The following is a 16,613-nucleotide window of genomic DNA, read 5'->3' on the forward strand; positions in this document are numbered from 1 at the left end:
TTGTTTTGGTTAAGTTTTAGTTTGTTGGGTTGTGTTAGAGGGGGGGTGAAACATGTTCTCTGTCTCTTCCTTCGGGGGAATGCGACTTTTTCGTGTCGTATCCCCCTTCTCTGCCTCCGCTTGTGCTGAGGCCTAATGGCGGAGCTGGCGGCCTCCAGCCTGCGACTGACCCCGAGGCTCCGGAGGCAGAGCCAGCCAGGACTCACCAACGAGAGGCTGGTCGTCTTCGGGGCTAAGGCAGCGGTGGCCCGACTTGCTGGTGCGGCGTTCTGGGTTTCGGCGGCGGCCTGGAGCTGATGCAGTGGGGCTCGGAGCTGAGACTGCGGGACCCAGAGCTGGGGCAGCGGCCTGGAGCTGGGGCAGCGGCCCGGAGCGGAGACTGCGAGACCCGGAGCTGGGGCGGCGGCTGGGAGCGGAGACTGCGGGACCCGGAGCTGGGGCGGCTGCCTGGAGCTGATGCTGTGGCGGGCTGTCTCAGAGCGGAGACGGCGTTCCGGCTTTCGGCGCCGGCGACATCACCACGGAGGTCCGCTGGACTGGAGGGCGGCATCTCCAGCCTGGATCGATCACCTCAGCGCAGAGGGAGAACAAGGAGGGAAGAGACGGAGACTAAGACTTTGCCTCCATCACAGTGAGGATGTGCTTGGTGAACTCACTGTGGTGGATGTTTAATTTGTGTTTATTGTATGTTTTGTTTTTATTGGTTCTGTGTATGACTGCAGGCAACATAATTTCGTTCAGACCGAAAGGTCTGAATGACAATAAAGGAATCTAATCTAATCTAATCTAATCTAAATGTGCGGTCCGGGGAAGCGCGTCAGTTGGCGGCTGAGAGTGGCGTCGCGCCTCTTCTCTTTCCTGGTTGGATGTGCAGCCGCTGACAACATGAAGCAGCCGGAGATGGAACTAACCAGGTGAATCAGTTGTAAAACCTGGGGGGGGGGGGGTTCGGAATGGCCATGGATTATTAATTAAGTATAAATACGAGGAGTCCTCAGTAGTGTGTTTAGATCTTTTGCAAACTGTTCCCAATATGCAATATACGGGTTTTCGGCCCGTAACCCGAAAATCCGCGTTTTTTTTTCAATTCGTTTTTGCAGGGTCGGGGCAGGCGAGCCGACCTGAGAACTGCGGACAGTCCCTGGGATGCGAGCTGATCTGGGAACGACAGCCAGTCCCTGGGCACGCAGAATGCCAACTTAATCATCATGGACAAATTGTGCCAGCCATGTACATGTTGTATAACTGACTCTATACAGATCTGAATGGGCTTAAAATGACCATTTAAGCCAAATTGCTCCCACTTTCCACATTTTGAATCTTGAGATCAATATCCCTAGGCTCTGTTATTTAACAGTGTTAAAGTACTTATGAGGTAGTCAGGAAAGGGAACATTTTTTGTTAGTTTGCTTTAATTTGTTAGTTGATTGTTAGTTGATTGCCATAATTTCTGAAATGGTCTTAACTGTTATAAAGCAGTAATAAGTGATTTTTGTCCAGTTTGAACTTGCATAAAATGTTTGTATTATTATTAGTGTGTATGAACAGTGAACAGGGCTGCCAACTCTCATGCTTTGAGCGTGAGAATCACGCCCTCAAGCAAACACTCACGCTGATCAGAAATTTCTCACACTCTGCGGTGAGAAATTCTGTGATCAACAAAAATTTCAAAACTCGGATAAACTGCATGGCCCGCGGGTGTTGGAGAGCTCGGGTCGAGGGAGGGATGGGAGCAGCGGGCGGATACAGATGCGGGGAGCCGCGGCTGGTGAGTTTGCGGGGCTGACGAGTATTTGCGCGGCTAGCGAGTCGCTCGCTGCAGCTTCGGCCATGGAGCGCTCCGGACAGTGCGAGTGTCCCGGGCCGTCGGAAGCATCAAAAGCGTCGCTGCCGCAAGAGTCTCTGTGTCGAAGGAATAGACTCTCAAAGGGAGGTGGAGAGAGAGAGAGGGGGGGAAGGAGGACAGGGAGACAGTGGGGTGAGAGAGAGGGGGGTGAGAGGAGAGAGAGGGGGAGAGACAGAGGGGGAGGGGGGGAGGGGTGAATGGAGAGAGAGAAGAGGGAGAGGGGAAAGGGGTAGGGGAGAGGGGGGAGAAAGGGGGGAGGAGAGTGAGGTGGTGGGGGGGGGGGAAGAGAGAGAGGGTGAGAGGGACGAAAGAGGGAAGAGAGAGAGAGGGTGGAGAGGATAGGAGAGAATGGGGGAGAGAGGGGGGGAAGAGAGAGGGGTGGTAAAAGAGAGAGGGAGAGAGAGCGGGAGAGAAACGGGGGAAAGAGAGAGAGATGGGGGGGGCAAAGAGAAAGAGGAGATAGAGAGAGGAGAAAGAGAGAGGGGGGAGAGGGGGAGAGGGAGAGAGAGCCAGGGGGAGAGTGAGGTGGGAGGGAGATATGGGGGGGGAGAGGGAGGAGGAAAGAGAGATGAGAGAGAGAGAGAGAGGGGGGGGGAAGAGAGAGAGAGAGAGGGGGAGAGAGAGAGAGGGGAGAGTGTGGAGAGGGAGAGAGGGGGAGGGGGAGGGAGAGGAAAGAGAGTGCATCCTGGAGGACAACCAGTGGCTGCTGGAAGCAAGTACCAAGCACTGGGTAGATACGGTGGATGATAGTGGACTTCAAATGGGGGTGGTTGGAGAAAGCATCCTGCTTGCCTGCTAGATTTTCACTTACTGTAACTGCAGGAAAAATGTTCCCGATGTTGGGGGAGTTCAGAACCATGGGTCACAGTTTAAGAATAAAGGGGGGGGGGGGGCAGTTAGGACTGAGATGAGAACAAACTTTCTTCACGCAGAGAGTTGTGAATCTGTGGAATTCTCTGCCACAGAAGGCAGTGCAGGCCAATTCACTGGATGTTTTCAAGAGAGAGTTACATTTAATTCTTGGGGCTAACAACATCAAGGGATATGGGGAAAAAACAGGAAAGAGGTACCGATTTTAGATGAATAGCCATGATCGTATTGAATGGCAGTGCTGGCTCGAAGGGCCGATGGCCTATTCCTGCACCTATTTTCTATGTTTCTATGCTTGAGTATATGGCAATAAAACTTGGTCACTTGATTTTGAAGCATTCATGCATGGTGGAGGTATAATGTAGTCATAGAGTGATACAGTGTGAAAACAGGCCCTTCGGCCCAACTTGCCCACACCCGCCAACATGTCCCAGCTACGCTACCTGCTTTTGGTCCATACCTCCAAACCTGTCCTATCCATGTAGCAGTCTAACTTTTTCTTAAATGTTGGGATGGTCCCTGCCTCAACTACCGCCTCTGGCAGCTTGTTCTATACACCCATCACCCTTTGTGTGGATAAAGTTACCTCTTAAAAAAACCATACAAAAACATTGAGATCATACTTCTACAGTGCACTAAAACATGATATTAATACATCAAATTTCAACAAGTTCCTACCCTTGGAGGGGGGACACCCTTCTTCCACACCCTCTCCCCACTCGGTTGCTCCACTCCCTCACCAGGTACCCCCAAGGCCAGTGATCAGTGATCGCACAGCCTTCCCCCTTTCAAAAACGCTCCAATCCAATTTAAAGCATATATATTGTATTCAAGTGTAAGTTAAAAGACTCGCTGCAGTATGCACCATATTGCACAATTCCAATGGGAGGGGGACACCTCATACGTCACCCAAGTTAGGAGTCTGAAGAAGGCTCTCGACCCAAAGCGTCACCCATTCCTTCTATCCGGAGATGCTGCCTGTCCCGCTGAATTAAAGGCCGGTCCCACTTTCATGACCTAATTCACAACCTTTTTTACTCATGTTGAAAAAACGCCCCGACCTACTTGATGCCACGAGTGCCTACGACTAGCATCATGACCTGCTACGACCTACCTACGACCTCGTGACGACCATGCTGTGAGTATGAGTCAAGGGCAAACTCGGCAGGGGTCGTGAATTAGGTCATGAAAGTGGGACAGGCCCTTTACTCCAACATTTTGTGTCTATCTTCAGTGTAAACCTGCATCTACAGTTCCTTCCTACACATATGTCACCTATCCATGTTCTCCAGGGATGCTGCCTGATCCGCCGAGTAACTCCAGCATTGTCTTTTTTCAGCATCTGCCGTTGCTAGTTTTTGCAGTGAGGGCAGCTTCATCACTGACCACAACAAATGGCTTTGTTGGGAGCGGAGATGCTGCCATCTGCTGGTCTGTACAGAGAGGGGCATCCTCGGGGAAATGTTGCCATTATGTGTGACTGTATGGAGTTTTAAATCTCTTCCATGTTATTGCAATGCTTTACCTGGGCAGATCCTTCTCTGATAGTGGAAGCAGAGGAATGGGAGTGAAGCGATTTACTTGGGATAAACTGCCAATAGAAAATCAACAGTCCATTTTCAGAAGAAGGGTCTCGACCCGTAACGTCACCCATTCCTTCTCTCCAGAGATGCTGCCTGTATCAATATAAGTAGTTCTACTTTTTGCAATGTACTGCACGAAGGCTGCAGTACCTGTAGATCCTGATGAGGAAGTGTAAGGTGTGAACACGAGACATCAAAGGGGATGATTTGATTTCTCTTGTTCACACCTTAGACTTCCTTATCTCTGTTTCTCCCTCTCCCCTGACTCTCACTCTGAAGAAGGGTCTCGACCCAAAATGTCACCCACTCCTTCTCTCCAGAGATGCTGCCTGTCCCGCTGCGTTACTCCAACATTTTGTGTCTGTCTTCAGTCCATTTAATACTCTGTCCACCAACCTCAACAGAGAAAATATATGAGGCAGAGTTTAATCTTCAGAGATGCATGGTGTATATTTGTTCTAAGACCATTTGGAAGAAGGAAAAGTTTAAAAATGCCTTCTGCAATAAACAAAACGTCAAAGGAAAATTCTGTATATAAAGAGCAGAAGAATCTTTGTTCATTGAACAATCTCCGAGATTTCTCCCAGTGACCAATGTCTGTCTTGTCTTGCCGATCTTTGTGTTGTGTTTTAAACTTTTTTTTAACACTGCACATTTTCTTTGCCATCGGGTAAATATCAAAAACACCCAGTTTAATGCTAGCACTTTATTTCAACCTGATCACGTCATGCATTTATCATTCACACCAGCACATCTACTGTTAGGTTACACTCAACTTAAGGGCCTGTCCCACTTGGGCGACTTCCACCGCGATTTCTGGCGACTTTAAGCGACTAAAAAAAAATCAAGGTTGTGTTGAGCTACGACCTCCTATGACCTTCCTTGACTATGTGTACGACCTCCTACGTATATGTTAAAGACCTCCCTTGACTATGAAGAAGCCCTCCTTCGACTATGTTGAAGACTGGCTTCGACCATGTACGTTTTACTGGAGGATGGTCTCTGGCAAATTGGTCCGTGAATGAGCACGACCCCCTTCGACCTCAGACGACCCACACCGAAAACCAACTACGACCAGTGACGAGTGTCTGCTGCTCAAATGATCGCCTGATAAAATGATGTCATGTCTGCATTTTTTTTCTCACTATAAAATGCCTCCCAGGGTTATTTTTTAAATCATTCTGAATCATGCGAGCAAGGAAGGAGCTAGTTTGGAGGATGTTAGTAAAAATACAACTACTGCTGTTTGCTGTCGCCCTTTTGCTTCAGCAGATTTTTAAGAAAGGCAGAAGGGGAAGAGCAAGGGTGAAGAGGTCTCAGTGGGTGAAGCCCCTCTTTCAAAGAAGATCCAGGCTTGGACAATATGAGAACCTGTTAAATGTGCTGTATGAGGATTTGTCTGCTTTTCAAAGCTTCACAAGAATCCCCCCTGAGCTGTTCAATGAGCTGAATGCAAAAGTGGGCCCCCTGCTGAGAAAAAAGGCGACCTATATGAAAAAGACACTGGAGCTAGGACTGAGACTAGCCATCACCCTCCGCTACTTGGCAACAGAGAACTCGTACAAGAGCCTCTGTTACAACTTTCTTGTTGCCCACAACACCATCAGTAAGATAGTACAAGAGACCTGTGAGGCAATTATCAAGGTATATGGAGATGATGTGATGGACTGTCCCAGTACACCAGATGACTGGAAGAGAATGGCGCTGGGCTTTGACAAAAGATGGAACTTGAAGCACACATGTGGGGCAGTGGATGGCAAGCATGCCATTCTGGTCCCTGTCCCTGTACCCCTCATTTTCCTTATCGTACAGGATGGCATTCTGCTGGAACCATTCCTCAAGGTCCCCCTCCTGCTGCCTGGTGAAGGTGTAGGGCATAACCTTCCTCCAGCCCTCCCTCACCACCAATGGGGCATCTGCCTCTGATGCTGTGTCAGACACGGGAGAAAGGGCTGCTTTGCTGCCTTCAAATGAGGCAGTGAAGGATGGGGTGGTGGTGGGGACATATACTCCCACCCTGGTCTCCTCCTCCAGGGGTCTCTCATGCAGGGCTACCTCCTCCTGCACCATCACCTCCAGTGGCATCACCTCCTGCCCCTCCTCCTCCTGGGTGGGCAACACCTGCATGGCAGGTTTTTTGAGGGTTGTGCCTTCCCCTGCGCTGCTGCCTTTTTGGTGCCATCTCTAAAACACAAGTCTCCTCTGCAAAAAACTCTCCAGCTATGAATGAACATGCCCTGGAGTGACAGAGGTCACGTGCTGCTGTTGACATTACCTTTTTTTCCTACTCACCTTTTTTTCAACCCGGAGCTATTACCTTCGACTAACTTCGACCACCTTCGAGTGTCTACGACTAGCATCACGACCTATTACGACCGACTTTGACTAGACCTACGAGTAAAAATGTATCGATTTTTCCCACGGCTACCTATTTTTAGTCGCGGTCAATTTTTAACATCTTGGAAAAAAAACGCCGCGACCTAGCTGAAGCATCGAGTACGCGGAGACCACTCTCGACCATGAAGGAGAGTGACGAAGACCTCCTACAACCTCGTGGCGACCATGCTGCGCGTATGGATCACGGGCAAACTCGCCAGAATTTGCGGTGGAAGTCGCCCAAGTGGGACGGACAGGCCCTTCAAACCCTTGAATCTCTCTCTATGCTATATTTTATGGATATGCTGGCAGTAATCTATGTGGAACTGCATTTGAGGAGCTTTGGAGTGTGGGAGGAAACTGGAGCACCATGAGAAAGCCTGCGTGGTCACAGGGAGAGCGTACAAACTCTGTAGAGACAGCACCTGTAGTCAGAATCGAACCCGGGTCTCAGGCGCTGTAAGGTAACAACTCAACCACTGTGCCTCTGTTCCGCCCCAACCACTTTATAAAGAAATAAATATTCCTCTGCTGTTGAAAAAATCTTTCTTGCCACCCCAAATTTCACCCACATATCAAGACTTTTCCAGTCACGGAATATGAATGGAACATTGAGCAGAGAGAATAACGCAAAAAAACTTTTTATTGAGGAAGCATGAAGCACAAAACGATAACATGCATGCATTTATGTACTGGAGCAGAATGCATCTTTAGGCAAATACAATCAAACATTAGTATAGAAGCTATATCTATTTAAACAACAATATGGCTTCCCATCAGTTACATGATAATAGGCAATGCTCAAAGAGTTAAGAAGGTTGAATCCCCATTATTACAGATATGTTTGTAACCTGCAAACACTGTATAAGTACAAATTGTGTGTAAAACACCAAGAGAAATGTCCAGCAAGGGAAATGTCCAGCTGAATCCATACTTTCCTACAGGTTGTGGTGATCACACTGCACCAGATTAAAGTGAATTTGTAAAGCTTACAAAATAGAAAGGGTCACATCTACACTCAACTAAATTATGCAAAAGAAAAACTTGTCCTGGTTGTAATTTTCTTTCCTCAGCTACTAACTATTGAAAGTATTTAGGGTAAACCTGTTCATACAAAGTGATGAAGTGCATGAAAGATAAATGAATTACAAGTTATAAGTCATAGGAGCAGAGTTAGGCCATTCGGCCCATCAAATCCACTCCACCATTTAATCGTGGCTGATTTATTTTTTCCTCTCATCCCCATTCTCCTGCCTTCTCCCCGTAACCTTTGACTCATTTACTAATCAAGAACCTGTCAATTTCTGCTTTAAAAAAACCCAATGACTTGGCGTCTATGGCAATGATTTCAACAAAGTCATCACCCTCTGTGTTTGAAATTCCTCCTCATCTCCTTTCTAAAGATACGTATTTTTATTCTTTGCCCTCTTGTCCTAGACTCTCCCACTAGTCCACATCCACTAGGCCATTCGGTATTTGGTAAGTTTCAATGAGGTTCCCCCTCATCCTTTTAAACTCCAGCAAGTACAGGCCCAGTGACGTCAAATGATCAACATACGTATAATGTTAACTCAATCATCACTGAGATCATTCTCATTAGCCAGCACATCCCTCCTCAGATTTAGGGCCTAAAACTGCTCACAATACCCCAAATGCAGTCTTACATGTGCCTTAAAATGCCTCGGCATTACATCCCTGCTTTTATATTCTAGTCCTCTCGAAATGAATTATAACATTGCATTTGCCTTCATTAAAGCTCTGTCCCACGGCACGAGTTCATTCCAAGAGCTCTCCCGAGTTTGCCCTGATTCGAACTCGGAGATTTACGGTAATGGCCACTCATCAGTACTCGGGGCTCTTGTGGACATTTTTCAACATGGTGAAAAATCTTCACCAGTCTTCCCGTGCTTACCTGCCGTTAGCGAGTCTTCCCGAGTACCTGCCGTTAGCGTTACGAGCCGCTAAGAGTCGTCCCCGAGCTCCGACGTACCCACTACGTTCATTCTCCATGCTTACCATGAGTTTGATTTTTTTTAAACTCGGGTGAGCTCTTGGAATGAACTCGTACCGTGGGGCAGGGCTATTACTACAGATTCAACTTGCAAATTAATCTTTAGTGACTCCTGCACAAAGTACTCCAAAGTCTCTTTGCACCGCTGATTTCTGAATCCCCTTCCTATTTATAAAATAGCCTAAGCCTTTATTCTTATTACCAAAATGCATGACCACACACTTTGCTACACTGTATTCCATCAGCCACTTCTTAATGCACTCTCCCAACCTGTCCAAGACCATCTGCAGACTCCCTGTTTCCTCTACACTGCCTGTCCCTCCACCTATCTTCATATTATCTTAAAACTTGGTCACAAAGCCATTAATTCCGCCATCTAAATCATGAATGTACAACGTGAAGAGTAGCGGCCCCAGCACCGACTCCTGTGGAACACCACTAGTCTCTGGCAGCTAACCAGAAAAAGCCCCCTTAATTTCCACACTTTGCCTTCTGTCATCCAGCCAATTTTGATCCATCTATTATCATGGGCTCTCATCGTCATCAACAGCCTCACATGTAGCACCTTTTCAAAGGCCTTCTGAAAATCCAGGTAAACAATATTCACTGACTCCTTAGTCTGCCCTGCTGTTTACTTCCTCAAAGAATTCTAACAGATTTGTCAGGCAGGAACTCCCCGTCATAAAACCACACTGACTTCATGTGCTTTTAAGTACTCAGAAACCTCATCCTTAATAATGGACTCTAAAATCTTACCAACCATTGAAGTCAGGCTAACCAGCGTATAGTTTTGCTAAGATCTCGACCTGAAACGTCACCCATTCCTTCTCCCCAGAGATGCTGCCTGTTCCACTGAGTTACTCCAGCTTTTTGTGTCTCCAGCTATAGTTTCTCCTCACTCCCTTCTTGAACAGCAGAGTAACATTAGCAATGTTCCAGTCCTCGGAGACACTCCTAACTCTAGTGATTCTTGAAAGATCGCCACTAATGCCTCCACAACCTCAAAAGCCACCTCTTTCAGAACCCTGGGGTTGTAGTCCATCTGGTCCAGGTGACTTATCCACCTATAGACCTTTCAGCTTCCCAAGCACCTAAATTAAAAACGCAAAGGAACACGTTTTCATGGTGGTTTGACTTTGGTGGCTGAAAGATGTGAATGAGCAAGTGCTGGCGGATGGAGAAAGCCATCATGGTTGTAAAGGTGCTTAGTCTGACACACTGTAACCTTTACTAAATAGTTTATTAAAGCACATGGTACACACGTCCCAGCACTGGCTGCATCCAGCCTACAGGCATACCGGGACCAAAATGGGAGGAAGCAAGGGGAGGATATCATAGTTATACTGATATGATGGGGCGTGTTCATGGTGATGAGGTAGCTACATTATAGGTTGCATGCATAAACCATCTACAATGGTGATTTATTGGATATTGCCAAGGAAACTGTGTGCAGTAACAAGCAGATTTGCAACACTTTGCTCATCAGAGCCAGGGAGGCTCGTGAGTTGAATACTTACAAGAAAATCATGCGCTTGTTAGTGGGAAATATGATTGCTTTGGATAAGTTGGAGAGAATCATGGTTTATCTGGGTTGATGTCCTGGTTAAGTCGTTCAAGGGAAATGCCGATTATAGTATTGCAAGCAATTTTGGTCACCATATCTGAGGAAGGAAATGCTGGAAGGAGAGGGTCCAAAAGAGGTTTACACGATTGATCTCAGGAATGAGTGGGTTAACATATGATGAGCATTTGACGGCACTGGGTCTGTACTTGCTGGAGTTTAGCAGGATGAGGGGGAAACCTCATTGAAACGTGCAGAAGAGTGAAAGGCTTGGATAGAGTGGATGTAGAGAGAATGTTTCCACTAGTGGGAGAGTCCAGGACTCGAGGTCGTAGCCTCAGAAATAAAGGGCTTTAGGAAGGAGAGGAGAAGTAATATTATTCATGGGGTGGTGAATCTGTGGAACTCTTTGTCACAGAAGGCTGTGGAGGCTGTCAATTGATATTTTTAAGGCAGAGATAGATAGATTTTTGATTAGTGCGGGTGTCAGGGGTTTTGGGGAGAAGGCAGGAGAATGGGGTTAGGAGACAGAGATAGATCAGCCATGATTGAATGACCAAATAGACTTGATAGGCCGAAAAGGCCTAATTCTGCTCCTATCACATGACCTTATAGATTATAAATAGGAAGCAAGAGCTTCACAGACATAAAGGAGGAAATTGACTCTGTGGTTCTAAGGAGGGTAAATGAAAAAAAAAAGGAAGTGTTGGTACCTAAGAAGGTCTCCGGGTAAAAGGAAGGAATGACGTGTGGTTACACTGGAAGTCTTCATGGCTTTCGTTGTACCTGTACATCACTATACTTGTGCAATATGATGGTAAACTCAACTCAACTCCATTTTCTGTGCTCTGAGAAAGGCGAGTGATAATTTCAAATGGATACAAATTGGAGAAGTGAGATTGCAATTACCAAGCACCCACTTAACTCAGGACTTTATAAAGAAAACTGAAATATTTATAGGAGGGGCGAGGTTGAGGATGTGGTTTGGGGAGGGAATTATTGACTGTCACTTTGAATGATTTGTGGATTGAGTGGGGTGAAAGGAGAGTTTGATTTTGCAAACACCGTATCCTTTAGAAGTTTGAGGGGGGATCTTATAGAAACGTACAAAATTCCTAAGGGGTTGGACAGGCTAGATACAGGAAGATTATTCCCGATGATGGGGGAAGTCCAGAACAAGGGGTCACAGTTTAAGGATAAGGGGGAAATCTTTTAGGACCGAGATGAGAAAAACATTTTTCACACAGAGAGTGGTGAATCTGTGGAATTCTCTGCCACAGAAGGTAGTTGAGGCCAGTTCATTTGGCTATATTTAAGAGGGAGTTAGATGTGGCCCTTGTGGCTAAAGGGATCAGGGGGTATGGAGAGAAGGCAGGTACAGGATACTGAGTTGGATGATCAGCCATGATCATATTGAATGGCGTTGCAGGCTCGAAGGGCTGAATGGCCTACTTCTGCACCTATTTCCTATGTTTTTATGTTTCATCAGTGGATTTTCAGAAGGCCTTTGAAAAGGTGCTACATGCGAGGCTACTGAAGAAGATGAGAGCCCATGGGAAGATAATAGATGGGTCAAAAGTATAGAAGTTGGGGCCGAAGGGCCTGTTTCCACACAGTATCATTCTATGACTCCACATCAAACAACAACTGAGTAATGTAGGTGATTATGGGAGGAAACGTAGTAGATGGTGCTCAAAGAAAAGCATTGGTTCTATTCCGTGATGGAGGGAGATGGACAAGCAGTAGTGGATGATAAGAAGAAAGCAGTTTGGGTAGTGGAGCTGACGGGAGGGTGACCTCATTTTACGGGGATAGAAGTGAATAGAGACTGCACACATTGAAGATGGAAAGAATTGAAGGGTATAATCCATGGCACAGTTTGACTGTTAAGGAATACAAGGTAGATGAAAATATAGAGCCAGTGGTGAGCAGGGGAAGGAAGCCTTAGTTTGGATTAATGTGTAGGAAGGAACTGCAGATGTTGGTTTAAACCAAAGATAGACACAAAAAGCTGGAGTAACTCAGCGGGACAGGCAGCATCTCTAGAGAGAAGGAATGGATGACATTTCAAGTCGAGACCCTTCTTCAGTCTGATCGGTCTTCAGTCTGATGAAGGGTCTGGACCTGAAACGTCACCCATTCCTTCTCTCCGGAGATGCTGCCTGTCCCGCTGAGTCACTCCAGCTTGTTGTATCTATCTTTAGTTTGGCTTAAGATGGTCAAGGCCACATTTAAGGATAAATAATTAAGAAGGGTTTTTGAGCATTCAATCCATCTATAGTAGGGATGACACATTTTGGGGATTAAAAAGAATCAATGTTCAATTGGAGTTAAGTGAAATCGCCAATTGTATTGTATCTCGATGCATTGTTTGTTGCTAACACATTTCGTAAGCAATGCCAGAAAAAGTTTTCAGTTTTCGGGTTCTTGGGCCATTGCAGTACAGAGCTGCTGCATATTCTTCTCCTCAGTCTCAGGTACTTTGAGTTTATTAAAACAGGTTCTAACAGGATCAGCACAATCACATCTGCATTTTCATCCAATAGTCTTTGGTGGGCCATTTGAAAAGCAGTCTTGAATGTCCCCCTCTTGATGTAACTTCTCGTGAGCACAAACACAGTCTTTTTGCTCCCATGAATGCTTTGAGAAAGATTGTCCACAACAGCCAAGCCTAAGCCCCAGTCTCTCTCCTCTAAGCACAGCGAGAAGGGCCTTTCCCCCTTGTCTTCCAAGTGAACTAACAGTTCATTGACCACCCAGTCTGTCACGGACAGATCGGAAACATCATATGCAATAAATGCATCATAGAAACAGTTCTGCATGCTAAGAGAATGATAGCCATCCTCTTGCCACTTGGAGGTGCAGAAATAGTAAAAGTGCCATACGTCCCAGTAAAACAGATGATGGGTGATCATTATAACCAGAGTGCTAACAATTACAATGGCAGAAGCCAAGCATAATATAGCTTCAACCTCATCCATTCTACATGCATGCTGATCAAGGAGAATAATGCTCTGCCCCCGGTGGTTTTCAGGTGAATTGCAGGTGACATCAGTGGCCAGTTGAGGAATGTCTAGGTCACACGCATCGATCCATGCAATGAATGGGGCAAGGTCGCAGGTGCAAGAAAAAGGATTCCCTATTAAAATCAGGACTTCCAGGGAGAGTTTTTCACTAGTCGGGAAAATTAACTGCTTGAAAGTTGTAATTTTGTTGTTACTTAAATCAAGATATTTTAATCTGTTTGCTGTCGTAAGAAAACTTATGGGAAGTTCGGAAATTTTATTTTTTCCAAGTAAAAGCGTTTGGAGAGACTTCGTATTTTCATACAATCTATCAGGGGCAGTAATTAATTTATTGCTGCTGAGATCCAAGGTCAGCAGATTCTTCAAAAATTGTAGGCTTTTCCAATCGATTATTTCCAGCTTGTTGTAACTCAAACACAAATGTGTCAGGTTACGTGGCAAATGCTTATAGACATCATGTGGAATAGACCTAAGAAGATTGTCAGATAAATCAAGATGCGTTAAATTAGTTAGATTTTCAAACAAGCTAATATAACGCTGGTCTCCCTTCTTCCATAAGATATTTAGACGATTCCCTTTGAATTCTAAAATGTTGAGCGAGTCACTGTACAATCCTGATTCTGTCAAGGTGAAGATGGCATTTTCACTTAAGTTCAATACTTTCAAATATTTAAGGTTTTGAATGAATCCCATTTTGTGTGTGACACCCTCCACGATAAAGTAGTGTTTATTGTAACTTAAGTCCAATACTTCCAGTTGCTTCAGCTCTTTGAAAGCATTGTCGTAAGCCAGATCGAGTCTGTTGTAGGAAAGGTCTAAATACTTCAAATCAGGCAGAGATGCAAACTCAGTACCATTCAGCGCTTGGCCAATGGCATTTGATGACAAATTCAGGCACTTCACTTCTGCGAAGCCTTCAAACTGCTTTGGGTTGATGAAGAAGATGTTATTCAAACTCAGATCCAAAGTTTTCCCGTAAGAACGGCACGGCAATTTTACCACCGGTCCCTGGTTGCGATCATTAGCACCGTAAGAATCGTAACCCTGATTTTCAGATTGGAAATATGATCCTTTAAAACTTGATCCTGTGTAAGGAAGATGTTCACCTTTACGTATCGAACCATAAAAAAGATCTTCATCGTCTGATGGAGGTGAGATTCTATTCTCTGACAGATATATTAAACTTAGCGATGTAAATCGATTGAAGATTGTTAAGTTTACCTGCTTAATGAAGTTCGTGCCAAGGTCTAGAACAGAAAGATGGGGCAGACTGTACAGTGGTTTAATATCAACCTCATTAAGTTCTCTGAAAACATATCCTTCAATGTTTAATTGCTTCAGGGAGACTAATTTTGAAAAATTCCATGAGAGACTGATTTCCTTTGGGTAAGCTTTTAGTTCATAGTTATATGATATGTCAAGCACTTCCAATTCACGTAAATGGTTTAAAAAATCACCTGTAGCCATTTCAGAAGTCAGGAAATTCAGGCCAAGGTTAAGAACCTTCAAGTTGGTGCAGTTCTGAACCCAACTACTGGGAAATTTGCGAATACTGGTGCTCAAAAGAAATAACGTCTTTAATTTCCAAAGGCTCTGAAAAGCATAAGGATGTATTTGAATGGAAATCTGACCAGGGCATGGTTCACAAGGATAAGGTGCATTGTAACACCTGGGGCAGTTTCCACTTAAGTCAAGAAACTCCAAGTTGACCAGTTCACTGAAATCATCGTGCTTTACAGTTTGTATCTTGTTGTAAGAGAGGGAGAGCGACCTTAAAGTTGTCGGCAAGTGACGTGGAACAGAAGTCAAGTTATTGTAGTTAAGAGTGAGATTCTTGAGCCGTTTGCAATGTGAGAGTGCTCCATCTTGCACCTGGTTGTTCATATTGCAAGGGTTGCGATGGTAACAGTTCTGTGACAAGTGAAGGGTTTCTAATTTTGGCAGGTAAGGTAGACTTTCATTTGTGATGTTGAAAATCTTATTTCCATTGAGGCTGAAATGTCGTAAAGTTGGCGGCAGCCCCTGAGGGATTCGGGGGAGGTGATTTTGGTCCAGGTACAAATCTCGTAGCTTCACCAGCGAGGAGAAACTGCCCTCGGAAATGTTCAAACTCCTGCTCTTCGGGTCCAAGTCTGTGCTGGCTTGATAATCATTAAAACTCAGATCTAGTGTGAGTAGATTTGGGAGGTTTGAGAAGGAGCAATTGGAAATATTCGCGATCCTGTTGTCAGCGAGATTTAGACTGGTGGTATTGGAAGGAATGTTACTGGGCACTTTAGTCAGACGGTGGCTTCTGCAGTCCAGTTGGATGGAAGATCCATTGTCCTGTGTAGTCACTGTACATGGGAGAGTCCTTGGGATCCGGATGGCAGCGAGCAGCTTGACCACAAAGTGGAGCAGAAAGAGGAAGCACGATAAAGTCAGAGCTGGTGGTGTTTCTTGCCTAGAGAAGCATTTCAAATGAATTAAAAAAGGGAAATTGATGTTATCGTATTCTATATTTAAAAGCATAAATGTTTTCTAATAAAGGAACATTGTTCTACCCTTAGTTTTGTCACACGAAACTTATAGGCACAAACCTGAATTAACCATCCAGGAAACTTGCTCTACTCGTTTTAAGTGCTGCATTCTTTTTATATATTTCACAAGTCAATGTTGTTGTAGGAAAGAACTGCAGATGCTGGTTTAATCTGAAGAGAGACACAAAATGCTGGAATAACGCAGTGGGACAGGCAGCATCTCTGGATAGTAGGAATGGGTAACATTTCGGGTCGAGATCCTGAAGAAGGGTCTTGACCTGAAACGCCACCCATTCCTTCTATCCAGAAATGCTGCCTGTCCCGCTGTGTTACTCCAGCATTTTGTGTCTATTTTCATTACAACGGTGCCTTGTTTAGCATTCGCTGGGTTGAGAAAAGCAGTGGAACCAGTGTCAAAGGGGGTCTAGTTTAGTTTAGAGATACAGCGTGGTAACAGGCCCTTCGGCCCATTGAGTCCGCACCGACCAGCGATCCGCCCATATTATCACTTTTCAACACACCCACCAGGGACAATTTGACATTCTTGATACCAAGCCAATTAACCTACATACCTGTATGTCTTCGGAGTGTGGGAGGAAACTGAAGTTCTCGGAGAAAACCCACGTGGTCACGGGGAGAACGTACAAACTCTGTACAGACAGCACCTGTAGTCGGGATCGAACCCTGGTCTCCGGCGCTGTAAGGCAGCAACTCTACCCCAGCGCCACCGTGCTGCCCTATTATGCTATTACAGCATAATCACTCTATGGGATGTGTTACTGAGAGTGCTGTGGGTCTGGGGTCAGCCATGCACTGGCACT

The 16,613-nt window shown here is 45.6% G+C and overlaps 1 protein-coding gene across 1 annotated transcript in view; it reads right to left on the bottom strand.

The window, feature by feature from the left end:
- Positions 1 to 5,731: 5,731 nt before the first annotated feature.
- LOC129703103 (uncharacterized) overlaps positions 5,732 to 16,613 on the bottom strand; it is a 54,748-nt gene continuing 43,866 nt past the window's right edge. Inside the window, exon 3 of the mRNA XM_055645301.1 lies at positions 5,732 to 15,768. Coding sequence (XP_055501276.1) covers positions 12,578 to 15,768 — 3,191 coding nt within the window. The 3' untranslated portion in view covers positions 5,732 to 12,577. The remainder of the gene's footprint in view (positions 15,769 to 16,613) is intronic.

The sequence above is a fragment of the Leucoraja erinacea genome, chromosome 13, assembly GCF_028641065.1.
Source record: "Leucoraja erinacea ecotype New England chromosome 13, Leri_hhj_1, whole genome shotgun sequence".
NCBI lineage: Eukaryota > Metazoa > Chordata > Chondrichthyes > Rajiformes > Rajidae > Leucoraja > Leucoraja erinaceus.